General features: G+C 51.6%; 1 protein-coding gene and 1 non-coding gene across 2 annotated transcripts in view; one reads left to right on the top strand and one right to left on the bottom strand.

Annotated features, from left to right (window-relative positions):
- The first annotated feature begins 8,128 nt into the window (after nt 1-8,128).
- VAC14 (VAC14 component of PIKFYVE complex) overlaps nt 8,129-14,372 on the top strand; it is a 58,489-nt gene continuing 52,245 nt past the window's right edge. Inside the window, exons 1-5 of the mRNA XM_063167903.1 lie at nt 8,129-8,263; nt 11,420-11,570; nt 12,188-12,355; nt 12,992-13,054; nt 14,022-14,129. Of these exons, the coding sequence (XP_063023973.1) occupies nt 8,160-8,263; nt 11,420-11,570; nt 12,188-12,355; nt 12,992-13,054; nt 14,022-14,129 (594 nt within the window). The 5' untranslated portion in view covers nt 8,129-8,159. The remainder of the gene's footprint in view (nt 8,264-11,419; nt 11,571-12,187; nt 12,356-12,991; nt 13,055-14,021; nt 14,130-14,372) is intronic.
- On the bottom strand, nt 10,546-10,616 carry TRNAG-GCC (transfer RNA glycine (anticodon GCC)). Its single transcript has one exon. It is a non-coding gene; the product is annotated as a tRNA-Gly (tRNA).

Below are 14,372 nucleotides of genomic sequence, written 5' to 3'. Positions count from 1 at the left end.
GTGTGTTGTCAGTCCCTTCAGCTCCAGGCTGACCTGCTTCTGTCAGGAGGCTTAGTCTCAGCTCCACAGTGCTGGTGGAAGCATTTCCACAGCCCTTTGGCCCCTCTTTTGGGATGGGTCCTCTCTGCAGGCAGAGGAGATGCTCTCTGTTCCTTGCCTTCCTTCCCTGCAGTCCCAGCCTTGGCCTGGAATGTTTTCCTATGAAGTGCAAGACATCTCTTGTTTCTGAGGAAGTTCCTTTTAAAACCAGCCCTAGGAGGTCACAGGACATCCTAGAAACAAATGGGACATCCACAACTTCCCTGGGCAAGCCTGTGCCAGTGTTTCACCACCCTGACAGGGAAGAATTTTTTCCTAATATCTAAATCTACTTCCTTTCCGTTTGAAGCCTTACCCCCCCTTACCCTGTCACTACATGCTCTTGTAAATAGTCGTGTCCCATCTTTCCTGTTAATTCCCTTCAGATACTGGAAAGCTGCTGAAAATTAGGTCACCCCAAAGCATTCTCTTTTCCAGGCTCAACAATCCCAATTCTCTCAACCTTTCCTCATGGGAGAATTGCGCCATCCTTTTGATCAACTTGGTGTCCTCCTCTGGACTCGCTCCAGAGGTGAAGAAACATCTGCCGTGTCACAGCGCCGTGGGGAGAGAGACGATAAATACACAGATAATGCAAGTGCTGTTCATCTGCGTGTGTTCATTTCTCCCACTGTGCAAATGCCTTCCACAGAAATCCCTTTTTCGGGGCGAAGGTAAGTCAGTCTCGCTTGCATCCTGGCAAGCGTGGCTGATGGCAAGAGCCCGTGTGCTGCGTGTTCTTGTGTTCAAACGAGCAAGCTCCGCTGTTTCTGTGGCGGGTGTGAGCCGGCCGAGGCTTTGCCCCGTTTGCTGTCGGGCCCTGCCCGGCCCGGCCCTGCCCTGCCCGGCCCTGCCCTGCCCTGCCCTGCCCGGCCCGGCCCGGGCCGCTCTCGCCCGCTGCCCTCAGAGCGGAGCGCTCGCGGCGCCAGCCCGGCCTGAGGGCGCGCCCGTGTGGCCGAGCGGCGCCACTGCAGCCCGGCGGGCGGCCTGCCTGCGGCCGCGGCGCTTCCCCTCACAGCCCGGCGCAGCTTCGCCCGCCCTGCGCTGCCCTGCGCTGCCTTGCCCTGCTCGGCTTGCTGTGGAGGCAGAGTTCGGAGCACGGCATGTGCGGTGTGGGACCCCCGGGCACTGCACAGCCCGCTCTGTGCTGGGGCTGCGGTGGCAGAGCGGGTCCCTGCGGCTGAGCCATTCTAAACGCCCTCCCCGCCCTTCCTGAGCCAATTTGCAAACTAAGCGAGGGTGTTTTAAGAGATGAGACTGTTTTTTAATCTGTAAGCACAATGTCTGTTGAGTTTGTTAGTTCGTGGGTTTGTTTTTAGAGGTGTTGGTATTTCCTCACCTTTTCTATCACAGGCTCTTCTAAAGATGCTTCAGTATATTTGTATCTCACAGTGACACCCACCACATATGCCTGGTTTCCTTTCACAAATATTAGGTTCTGTTCATGTCACTAATTTTTCCTATCTCTTATATGTGGTTCCTGGAACACTATCCAGGCTTTCTTTTTAGTTCCCTTTGTTAACATTTTACAGATGTAGTTGTGCCTTTTAATTCTCCCAGTGGGGTGTGGTTTCTTAGCACCGGGATCTGGCTGTCTGTCCTGCAGGGACAGGAGGACGGTCACACCAGCCTCACCACTGAATGCACCCCAGAACAGCTCCATCTGTGCCTCTGAAAGCAGAGTCAAGCATTCTCTCTTTGTCACAAGTCTCAGAGTGCCTGTGGGCTGAGTGACCTGTGCAGAAGCAGCTGCCAGAACACAGCTCCTGGGGGCTGATCCCCAGCTCTACACGCACCCCTTGGCAGCACAGGCAGAAGAACACCAGCTTGAGGTTCTCCTTAATGCTCCAGATGGGTTTGCCTTCCAAGAGGCCGCTGAAAGTGGGCTCTGTCCAAATGCTCAGCTCCTGCACCAGGCTCCACCAAAAAAAAAAAAATGCAACCAGCATTCAGTGAGTAGAAGCAGTGCCTGGGCACTTCTGCAGTGCCTGCCCTGTCTGCCCATCCCCTGCCTGCTTGTCATTTGGTTTCAGCCTCATGCTGAGGGGTCTAAAAGGAACATTTCTGCTTTGCCATCATGCTCAAATAAGAAGTGCACCTCAAATAAGAAATGCACCTCTGCCTCCAAGGGGGAGACATTGACAGTTATCTTCTTGCAGCTGCTGGGACAATTCTGTGTATTTGACCATAAAAAGGGAGAAGGCTGCAGAGGGGACCTGCTTTTAGCACACATTGAGGAAAGCACTGTGAGCTGGCAGCAGGAGGTGGCACTGGAAAACCACAGCCTTACAAACACGTGAGGAAAAAGGATCACAGTCAGGGGCATGGGGCACAGTATGGGGTGCTCATCCTTGCATTACTTTGATGCCCCTGTCCCTGGTGCCTCCATATCAGAAGCCTGATGATGTACAGGCCACTTCAAGAGAGTTTTACACAAAATTAATTCAAAAGTGCCTGGCAAAATAACAGTACACCAGGCACATGCGTTCTTTCCCTTCCTTTCTTGGGTTGCCTTCCCTGCAGGGAAGGCTTTTCTCTATAGAAAGACTTTTGAATTAAAAATAGTTTAGCTTATCTTTTTCAGAAAAGTCATGAGACTGCCTTAGATTTCATGGGTTAGCTCAAACCCTGAGGGAAGAAAATAGGATCAATTCCCAATGAGAATGCAAAACACAACAAATGACCCATCTCTCAGAGGTAGAACTGAATTTGGAATGAAAGGGTTAAAGGGGCAAAGAGAAATTCAAGCCTACACATCAGCCTGGCTAAAGATCCTCTTCAGTTTTTAAACTATTTTGATTTAATGTTTCTGGGTTGTCAAAATACCTGTAGACCTCCAGAGCTCCCATGGAGAAAATAACTTAATTTCAAATGTCATTAAAAACAAAAAAAGAGCAACACTAAAAATAGAAGTACACCAGCAGTTGCAACAACATTTTTAGGCAGACTTTATCCAGCAGTGAGGATGCAATGTAATTACAGGAAATGCAGTTCCCACTGTGATTTCTCTGCGGGCTCCCCTCCGACACAAACATAGTGGCAGGCCAAATCATAAAATCTGAGCACTATTACAGATTAGTGAGAGGCTGGCATGTACTGGGTTGCATGGCAACGTTTTGGTAGCAGGGGGGCCTACAAGGGTGGTTTCTGTGAGAAGCTGCCAGAAGCTTCCCCAGTGTCTGACAGAGCCAATACCAGGTGGCTCCAAGGTGGAACCACTACTGACCAAGGCCAAGATTATGGTAATGCCACAGGAAGAGAAGCTGAGTGGCCAGGATACAACCCAAAGACTTAACTTCTTCTACAGGAAAGAGATTTCTCTGGAAGATATTTCAATGACTAGAGTGAAGAAGAAAGAATGGCTCGAACAGTTGAAAGGGGGAAAAAAAATCTAAGCACACAAGTCTAATCCAGGTAGGAAAAAAAACCCATTTTTTTCCCCTGGCCAAAATTAATGTGTGTGTCTGATGGATGCTGGGAGGCTCTGCTGATGGGCTCCAGCAAGGTTGGATGTATGGATGCCTCAATTCTACTGAGCTCACCTTCCTCACTCTTTAAATACCTGATTCCCTTGGTGTCAGACTGAATTAGTTTATTCTGATCACTTAAGAATATCAACAGTGCTTAATGTGGCCCAGAAATAATATGTGACATGCTGCCCTTCTGCTGGGCTCTTGATGAGCAATTTGAGATGTTAATAGCTTGGAGACCATCTTCACTTCCAGCTCTGCCACACACAATCACATGGTGGCTGCTGAGGGACCCAGAGGAAATACATTCCTGTTTAATTAACATGCAGAGCAGGACAGGGAGCTGTCACAGCATCCTCAGCAGGAAAGAGGCAGCAATGGGGCCCTGCCAAGCCCTCTGGAGCAGAGGCTGCTCTCATGCCAGATGCTTGGGACCCTCAGTGCCACCAACTCCTCAGACTCAGGTGACTCAGCATCAGGAGGAGCAAGTGCCTGCAGGCTCAGGTCCAGCAAAGGCAATTGAGGGGGAGATGGGGTGATTAAAAGCTGAACACTGATTCAGCATTCCCATTTCCAAAAGCCTAAATTGGTTCTAAAAAAATAGGAATACAGAGAAACAGGCAAATGGCCAACAAGTGGCCCCAGAGGAAATTAATTCCTCGCAGATCTCACTGGAATGTGCTTATTTCTCTGTTTTTGAAAAACATATGCATTGTTCTAGCCTAAAAATTAGATTTCCCCTTTAGGTTGTAATTAAACCCTAATCTAATTTGGCAGAAGATAACAGGGACCTCCAAGCAGAGCTAAGAGCTCTGCTCTTTCTTCTCCACCTCCCTCCACTGGCTTTTGGCAACTTTTCTCTGCATCCCAGGGTCTGCTCATGAAGGTGCTGAGCACCAAGAAGGGGCACACAAAAAACTTGTTGGAATTTGATGAGACCCATCTGGAAATGGGTCTGCAGGTGGGAGAGCAGGTCACTGTCTGAGCAATCCTGAATGCCCTCCCCACCCTTCCTGAGTCACTTTGTAAAGTAAGTGAGGGTGGTTTTAGACGTGAGACTGTTTTTTAATTTGTAAGCAAAATGTCAGAGGGCTTGGCATGAGATGGTCTGTGAAGCAGTAGTTGCTGTTTAATAGAACAGAGCAGAAAAATGAGGATGATAGTTTAGCCTGTCTAAATCACTATAAAGACAGGGCAACATTAGGAAGCCAACTGGAAGTGTTTGAGATGTGCTACAGCTGAGCTGGGGCTTTCCAAGGACAATGGCTTAGATGAAGCAGTTTCTGTGCCAGCAAGTCAGCAGTCATTATTTCCTCCTGTATTCTGTAAAATGACATGATCCTGGGTAATTCCCTGGGGTGCATTAAGCTATTTTATGCTAAGGGAGTGGTTGGAGCCCTCATCCCAGAGAAGCCCAGTTGCTCTGCCATGAGACCTCTGTAGTGGAACTGTGACCTGGCCTTCCCCAGCCTTTTAGTGGCTGAATTGGAGCAAGGGAAGTCAGCTTTCTGCCCCAATAAGCAATTCCTTTTAAAATGTCCTTGGAAGTAATCTTTACTGATGGTGGTGTTGATTTATTTTTGCCTTCTTGCTTTTGTACTGTTTTCATGCTGTGCTTCTGCTTGTTGCATATGTCTCCTATCACTGCAGCCAGGGGATTTGCCATGTCTCATCTGGTGCCTCATTATTTACCTGCTGTACTGCATGATTCAATTAAGTGAAATGTTTTTAAAGTGTTATTCTGGAAGGCTGTGTCTCTTTGAAGCAGATTCCTCTTGTGAATGGCCCTAAATCAACTGGGATGGAGAGGGGTGAGGGGAGGCTTTGTTGTGGGGTACAGCAGCACCTGCCAGGGAAAACACAGTGAGTGTTTTGCTGCATTGCTTGCCTGGTGGGAAATGGGTTAGTGCCAGATGAAATTATTTCTGTGCATCTCCTGCAGCCACACAGAACTAAAGCCAAAAGCCTGACCTTCACTATCAGTGGGGAGGAGCATCTGCCCTGGATGAGGGTCCTGTGCCCAGACCTTTGTAATGTAGAGAGGACCCTGTGCTTGCTTCAAGAGGCACCTGCTGGGGGATGCAGAGGAACTCCCTCTGCTGCTCTGTAACAATGGCATTGTGCCTGTCCATGCGAGGACCTGCTCGGGGAATGTCCTGGTCTGGGAACCAGTGCTTGTCCCATGAAGGAGCGGTCCCCCAAAATATGGCAGACTTAGGAACGGGTCTCAGAAATTCTTTTTAAGCAAACGACCTACTTCTGTTCTCCAGGAAGGGAGTTCTGCTTGGAAATGTGATTTTCTGACCAGTCTGTCCTCTTCATCTAAGCACAAGACAGGAAAAGTGGTGGGGGGTTTTCTGCCCTGTCTCTCAACTCACATTTTGTTCTCGTGGGCATGTGTGATGTCCCAGTTTCATTGGACTGTATTTGATCCCTGTTTACTACATTTTAATTAAACTTGGTTGTGGTTTAATTACATTCTGCTCATTACTTTCAGTACCTTTTTTTCTGTCTGATTTTACTTGACCTTTGTGCTAAATGTTGTGCTTGCAGCAGGGAAACATGCTGGGTTCCCTGTGCTGGACCAGTGGCACTGCGGTGTCAATCCATGTGCCATCCTGTACTCACACCTGTGTCATTGTGCTCTGTGTTCCCTTTTCTCAGTTTATTTTGAGGACTTTTGTGGGGGAAAAAAATTAACAATGAAGTGTGAGCATCCAGAGAGGGAAAACATGTGCCCTGCTTTCGACTTGGCCAAGCAGCAGCCACATACTAGACATGGTTTTTTCTTGGGCTTTTTGTACCCTAAGCTTTTCTTATGGATTTTTTGCAGGGTTTCCTCCTTTCCTTCCTACTTGTAGGAAGCATTTTGTTCTTCTAGACATGGTAGGTTTAGTCGTGGGGGATTATTTCCTCATCAGTGGACTCTCTGAGGTGTTTGCTGCATGTGGGTCGGTACCACCCTGAACACAGGCAGCCCTTGAACCCATAGCCTGCCAGCAGAAGCCGAAATCCCTCTTTGGCTCAGCTTTGCACATGGCAGGAGCTGGCTGGAAGCAGATGGAATGAGAGTTGTGAAGCGGTCAGGCTGGGGAAGGATTGTCCTTCTGGGACGTCCCAGCTGGCTATCCAGCACCGCTGGCAGTTGGGGAGCATTATCCTGATCTCCGTGGCTCGGGACAGCACCTCAGGCAAACACTCTGTGTTGTGACAGCAGCACCACCTTGTCGCAGGACGTGGCTTGCAGTTACAGTGAGCAGAAAAAGAGAGCGCTCTCCAGCTGTGGTGAGTCCAGGCTTACTGCATCCCAGTGGAACCCACGGCTGAAGAGAAAGTCACGGCGGCTGCAACAGCTTATAAGGAGGGAGGGAGACAGGGGAGGAGTCAATCCTCTGGCGAATAGAGTTTTAGAGGGGAGTGGGATACAAAAGATTGACTTAGAGAGAACCCCAATGGGGATAACTTGAGGGTGCGGCCCCCCCCAGCCCCTGTTCCACTCACTCGATGCTCTAGCTGGAAGTTTCTAGAGAGAAGAGTGTGAGCGCCAAGTGACGGACAGGGCACCAGGGAGGGATTTGAGAAAGGGTACATTAGTCTCCAAGGCAACTGGGGAGGAGTTGGGATAACTGGCAGCACAAGGGAGGGAGGAGAGAACGAGGGCAGAACCATTACATAAAAAAGGGAAACGCGACAGTCCAACTTGTACAAACACAACGCAACAGAGTTGGGCGTTGGCCCCGCAGAAAAGGCTCCATGGTATGGAAGTGGCATCTTCTGTTCCTACCTCTCTCTATCAAACATCTGATAAATCCACAGTGAGGTGCAGATTCTTGGCACAGCTGCTCACCACATCAGTCCCTTTTGCTGTCAGTCCTGCCCTTGCCAGTAATTCCTGTTTAGTCTGGACTCTCAGGTTCTCCCTAGGTGCAATATCTCCATGCTGGGTGTGCCAAGGGCTCCACAGGGAGCTTGAAATTAGATGTCCTGATCGCCTTCAAAAGGCGTCCTGTGAAGTGTGAGGTGGCCAGATGTGCTGGCACAAGAGGGAGAATCATTTGGGCAGGAGACGTTTAGACAGGCACAAACAATCGGTCTGTGCCACAAGCTGAAGTGCTGCAGCCTGCACCGATACCAGCACGCCCTGAGGCTCAGCCCTCACCCGCTGAGGAACACCAGGGCACTCGATCCAAGTATTTCACTGGCACTTGAGGGGAATTTCAGTAGGTACAGCTGGGGACACTTACTAACATCTGCCGGTGTGTCTGTGTGGGTGCATGTGCAGAGTTCAATTTAAACACTTAATAGAAAATTGAGTGACTGTTACGGTTACAGCAGAGTCTGTCGAATCACTAGGTAAGTGTTAAATTAATCAGTGATTAAGTGCTGCTAAATCCTTTTAGACATCAGCCTGTGGCCAGGGCCGGGACCGTGCCCCTCGGGCTGCGCTGGCCAAGGCGTCTCTGGCTAATGACGCTGCCGTTAATGAGGCGCGGTTAATGAGCGGGTGCCGCGTGTCTCCGCGCCGCGCGGGGGCGCTGTGCGGCGCGCCGGGGTCACGTGTGCGCGCCAGCCGGCTGGGGTCACGTGGCCGCCGGTGGCGGCGGCGGGGCCATGAACGCGGAGCGGGACCTGTCGCCGCTGACGCCCGGCGTGGTGCGGGCGCTCACCGACAAACTCTACGAGAAGAGGAAGGTGGCGGCCCTGGAGATAGAGAAGTGAGCGGCGGGAGGCTCCGGGAACCGGGAGGGCAGCGGGAATGAGGGCGGTGCCGCTGCGGGCGGCCCCGGTGCTGGGTCAGGGAGCCCGACCCGGTGATCCGGGAAGGGCGGGGAGAGGTGTTGCGGTGCTGGGGCTGCCTGCGGCCCCGGCGTGGCAGGAGCCGGCTCGTGATGCTTGGGCGGGTCCAGCCGTGCAGCGGGAGGCGGGAGGGAGCGGCCCGGTGCCCGGTGGGAGCGGGCATGGCGGGGATGGCGGGCACCCCGCGGTACCGGGGCTGCGGGCCTGGCACCCTGCGAGAAGGGGCTGCGGTGACGCGGTGACCCTGTCGGGGACAGCGCCGTGCTCGGGCAGCAGGGATCTCTCCCGGAGCTGCCCCCTGTCTGCACGCCCCATCCCACCGGGCACCGAAACTTATCCCGAGTGTGCCAGCTCCTGGTGCCCGTCAGGACCCGCTGGCTCCCGGTGCATCCCCGGAGCCCCTGACAGAAGGCTCAGTCTGGCCGTGGGTGCCCGGTGCGAGGTGAATACGTGAGTGGCATCCCCGTAGGATTTCATTGGAAATGTACTGCTTGCTCTGTTGCGACACATGCAGAGTGCTGGTGCCTCTCCCCCGAGGGCTCACCCAGACTTGTCCCGTGCTGGATCCTGGCTAGAGTGATGGGAAGGGTTACTGTCACCCCTGGCCATCGGGTGTTGCCCTTGCTTCTTCCTGCACAGCTGCTGTTCCAGCAGATCTGGGCCTTCCTTTTGGATCATGCCAGGCCAAGGTCTGCGGGCACCTTGTGTTGTGTCCATGCCCCTGTGGTGTTGCTTGTACGCGTTCCTTGCCTGTCTTTTCACCCTTGCTGTCCTGGTCTGGGTGCCGTGCTTGGCCACAGCTTTCCCTGGGAAGGACTGTGTCCTCTCTGGGCACTGCCTGAGAGCTCAGCTCCTGCAGGAGATCTGAAACATTGCCTCAGGGGGCAGCCCTGCACAGGGCTGGGGGCGATGGGCCGAACCGGTGGGTCAGTTTTGGGTGGGAGATGTGGCCATGGTGAGCCTGCAAGGCCAGCAGTCAGGCAGTTCGGTTATATGGGGATGGACTTGCTGTGCTGAGAGTTCGGTGGGGATGTGGTGTGGGAACTGCCTGCCTTGAACACGGAGGGTGCTGTCTGAGAGGTCAGCAGAGAAAAATGTAACCTGGGACAAGGGGAGTGTGTGCTCTGGTTCAAACACAACCCTTCTGCTCTTTGGTGTATCTAGTTTTCTCTCATTTTCTCTCTTTGTTATAGGAATAATTTATTATGGGTGGATTGCAGTGTCCTCATAACTCCAGCCTCAGGAGTACTTGAGTAACTTCTTTGCTGCATTGTGAGGGGTGATACTCTGTGCCTTATCCAAGCAGCTCTGCTCCAGCTTACTCTGCCCCAGGATTAAGGGTTTATGCTGGCCTTGCACCAACCAAAGTCTGCTTTTGGGGTCAGGCAGTTCATCTGATCAAGCTGGAAGTACAACTTGGGAAGAGCGTGAGGAGGAAAAAGGCAAGGGCCAACCTTTTCTACAGATTTCACAGGTTTAGTTCATCTAACACCCATCATAGAATGGCCCCAACAGCATCACTTCCGTGTCCATGGCACCAAGCCAGGAGGGACTTGCTGCCTCTTTACTCAGGAACCATCTCCTCCTCCTGATAATGCAGGAAGAGCTCCTGATGCTTGCAGGCTCCGATGCTGCATTTTTTTGCCTCATTAATTGAATCTTGAGTCCTTTAAACTCATGAAGGAAGTCTGTAAACTTACTCCTGTTTAAACAAAGCTGCGTCTGTAAATTGTAGGTAGCAAAATGATCACCCCAGTGGTCTGTCATGCTCAAGCTCAGTGTATTTCTCTTCTTAGAGCAGGACTGGAAATGGAGCAATTATCCCTACAGCAGTCTGTGAATGTGGATCGGGCTGTAACTGTTGGAGAACTTGGCTTCGGATTAGGGAGAGTGAGGGAGGGACTGCCTGGTATCCCCAGGGCAAAAGGGAGCAGCTGCTTTGCACAGAGTGAGATGAGAATAGAGCTGGTGTTTGTAATTTTGAGGAGGGAAAGTTCATAAACATCTTCTGTAATGGTTTTCCTAGATTATAAAGTGCGAGACTCACATAGTGCCAAAGAAACCCTCTGTGGAGTTAGGCAGTGAAAGCTTTCACACCTCTTTTGGCAGTTAAGGTAAAGATGATTATTTAGGCGAGTTTTCAAGGTGCCTAAATCTGCATTATGGATAGAAATGCAAGCAAAAAGGAGGAAAAGAGCACTGCATTGGCCGGGAATCGAACCCGGGCCTCCCGCGTGGCAGGCGAGAATTCTACCACTGAACCACCAATGCTACTGCTGCATGCACCCCTGCCTGTACCACAGCCTGCCCCACTGCCTGCACCCCTGCCTGGCCAAGAGCTCTGCCAACAGCAAACTGAGGCTGAAGGGCTGGGTGGGCAAGCTCTGACTTGGGAGCTGTTCTGTAGGCAGGAGCAGGGATGTGGGTTTCTTCATCCACAGCTGATGTGTTAATTATTGCTGGATAATGAGCTGCAAGTTACTAGGGAGAAGCAGGTATTATATATGGAAGCTGTGTTGGCTTTTTGTTAAATATTGGTCTGTTTAAGAATATATTGAAATATGCTGTTAGTAGTAAAGTTAAATGTATGGGGCGTTAACTGAAGCACTGTATGGGTGGCAGGAAGGTTCAAAACCATGGCACTGTGTGTAGGCCTGGTGGGCAGCAATTCATTGCCAAGCCACCAGCTGGGTGCATGCTGAGGTCCCATCCTGTGCTATGCTGGGGTAAATGACCCTGATAACCTGCCGTGTTGGAGAGGGTGTTTGAAGACCTGGTAACTTCTCTGCAAGCACACAGCTGCACTGGGTTGGCCCTTGAGAGCACAGCATGGGCTGAGAGTTCATGAACATGTTGGAGGCTGCAGGCTGGAGCTGCTGGTGGATGTGAGTGGAGAGGAGGGGAGAGCTCTGGTTTCACTTTTGGGTTCCTTAAGGATTCCCCATTTCAGTACTGCTTTTTCTGATGCTTGTTGTGAAAGTCCCTGGAAGTCCCTGTCTCCATCACCAAGCCCCTCAATGTTTGTGTCAGCCAGAACCTAAACCTCCCTGTGTGCCTCCCCGTCCTCTCCCCAGGCTGGTACGAGAGTTTGTGGCTCAGAACAACACATCCCAGATCAAGCACGTGATCCAGATCCTGTCCCAGGAGTTTGCGCTCTCCCAGCACCCCCACAGCCGGAAGGGAGGACTCATTGGCCTTGCTGCTTGCTCCATTGCCCTGGGCAAGGTAGGTATGGTGGTATTTTTGGTTTGTGCAGATTGTGGTGAGAGAACAGCAGCTCCTCTTGGGCCAGTGTGGTGGGAAGAGTCAGGCTGGTGGCCCTGCAGCTCCCTCCCTGCATTGCAGCCTACAACTGCCTTGTGTTGGAGTTTCCCCAGCACACCCAGCCATACACCCTCTGGGCCCAGGAGCACTTTCTGGCCTGGGTTACATCTTGGCAGCTGTCTAGGTGTGATTAAAGGGCATCTGTCCCTTTTCAGTTTCCAGCAGTAGGACTAGACTGAGCAGGTTGGGTGCTAGTTTGTGTTAAAAGAGCTGACAAGAGTTGCAGCCCTTCCATCTCCTGCTGTGCACTACTGACGCTGGCCCACACAGAAATCCATCCCTGGCTCCCTCTGCCCTGAAGGCAGGAGATGAGGCAGATGCCCAGAAAACCTGATTGCTCTCACTGTACCCAAATAACAACATTCAGTAATAAAATTCAAAATTCATTAGTAAATCCTGCCCAGCATAGGTGCACCAAAGCCATCACAAGCCTGAGTATTTGCAGTTCCAGGGCAGCACCACCCCTTCCCCCTGTCTGTGGCATGGTCCTTAGCTAAGTGGTGTCCTGGTGCCCCCAGGACTCTGGGCTGTACCTGAAGGAGCTGATCGAGCCGGTGCTGACGTGTTTCAACGATGCTGACAGTCGCCTGCGGTACTACGCCTGCGAGGCTCTCTACAACATTGTCAAGGTGGCCAGGGGCTCTGTCCTCCCACACTTCAATGTGCTCTTTGATGGCCTCAGCAAGGTAAGAAGCTTCCTCTTAACCCTCAGGTGCTTTTTGAGGACTAGTCGTCATCATCTCCAAGTCAAACCAAGTCGTCCGAGGTTTTCTTTCCAAGCAAACTGGTTTACTTTTACCCAGACAGGTCTGAAGGACAGAATCACAGAATATTCTGAGTTAGAAGGGACCCACAAGGATCAGCAAAATGAGCAGTTTCTACACAGTAGCCACTGATTCTGTGGGTATGAAGTTGACTGTAAGATACCTTGTTGTCTGTCCTCACCTCCAGGATGTATTCTCCTGCTCCTTATTGAATGGTATTAGAAAATGAGCCTGAGAGAGCTGCTGCAGGCAAAGTGACTCTGCAGCACTTTGGCTTTGTTGGGTCTGTAGTGTCAGAACTTTGTGTGTGTCTGCCTTTGCAGATTTTCATGGTAACCTGCATTTCTCTGTTCTTTGAGAGTGTGACGAGTGGCCCATGCATAACTTGGGGAGGTGATGTGTGTTTGGTCTCCCCCTTAGGGGAGAAATCTCTCAGGAGAATTTTTTGGAGCCTAATAAGAAGTTGGAGATATAGGGACTTCTGAGAGCTGTGCTGCAGAGCAGGGGGCAGGCCTGGGACCCACTGTTGCAATGTTTCTTTGTTTCTGTCTTTCACAGCTGGCTGCTGATCCTGACCCAAATGTCAAAAGTGGCTCCGAGCTCCTTGATCGGCTCCTCAAGGTATTTTTGCTCTCCAAGAGTCCTTGGTGCAAGCTGGTGCCATGTCCTGGCTGAGAACATGTCAGTCCCCAAGGCTGCAGCTGCTAAAGCCATCCCACCTCTGTCCTGTGGCTGCTGTAAAAACATTTTTTTCTTTCACTGACTGCAGCCTCTTCAATCAAGGCTCTGGTGGCCTTCTCAGGCAGCTGGGTGGAGAGGCTGGTGGGTTAATGCAGTGCCTTGTGTGCATTCAGCTCATGGGAGCTGGTGGAAGCAAGGTTTTAGTCTGAGGGTTGCAGTGCTGTGCCAGGCAGCAGGAGAGCTGTTCCTCTGCTCTCTCTCCCTCGCCTGAGGGAGTCATGATGTGAGTGGAGCTTCTGTTACTACTTCAGGCCGTGGGCTTGGTTCCCGTTCCTGTTCTGCCTGCTGATGGGCTTTTACTGCCATAGACCTCCCAGTTCCTTTTCTGCTGCTGTTCAGAGGTGAGCAGCTTCCTGCCAGGCCCTGCCCTTGCTCCTTGTTATCACACCAGTCTGCTGCTGCAAACCTTCCTGTTGGGAGATCTGCTCCACTGCACCAAGGCCAGGGACTCGCCGTGCAGCAAAATCTACCAAGCGTGTGGAAAGAGCTGTAAAGGGAAGTCAGGAGACTCTCCCACCCCATCCACGTGGCTGCATCAGAAGTGCTTGCTCATGTGTGCAGCACAGCACTGAGGCATGAATTAGAGAAGCTTCCCATCTTCCTGTTCAGCCAGGCTGGCACACAGCAGGCAGGAGCATCCCTGTGTGGGTCGTGCTCAGCATTAGTCTCTGCCTGAGGGGGATTGCCAGCTCATTGCCTGGATAAACTGCATGATTCCTTCTCCCCAGGTCTCCTGACCTGCAGACTCATGCTTGTCATCTTTTTCCTGTCACATGGCTTAAAAAGACTGGGCTAGGGTTGCTGCATGCTGCCAGTCATTCTAACACCCTCTGCTTGGGCTCTGCAGGATATCGTGACAGAGAGCAACCAGTTCGACCTGGTGGGCTTCATCCCACTGCTGCGGGAGAGGATTTACTCCAACAACCAGTACGCCCGCCAGTTCATCATATCCTGGGTAGGTGCACGGGGTGCTGTGTGTGCCACTCTGAACTCCATCAGCTTCCCATGTCCAGGGAAACTGCAGATATCCATGGCAATGTGTGAGCTCAGGCTCCTGGGTTTATTTGGGCTGGTTTTTAAGTCAGCAGTTTTTTTACCTGCTTCTTTAAAAGTCCTACTCCCTGTCACCTTGTTGTTGCAGTGGCAGAGACATGACACTTCTGCCAGCCTGTTCAGAGCATGGCACACCAAGTTACAA

Source organism: Melospiza melodia, chromosome 13 (genome assembly GCF_035770615.1).
Source record: "Melospiza melodia melodia isolate bMelMel2 chromosome 13, bMelMel2.pri, whole genome shotgun sequence".
Classification (NCBI taxonomy): Eukaryota; Metazoa; Chordata; class Aves; order Passeriformes; family Passerellidae; genus Melospiza; species Melospiza melodia.
Note: the sequence above shows the minus strand (reverse complement) of the source record. Positions and strands in the feature narration are given on the sequence as shown.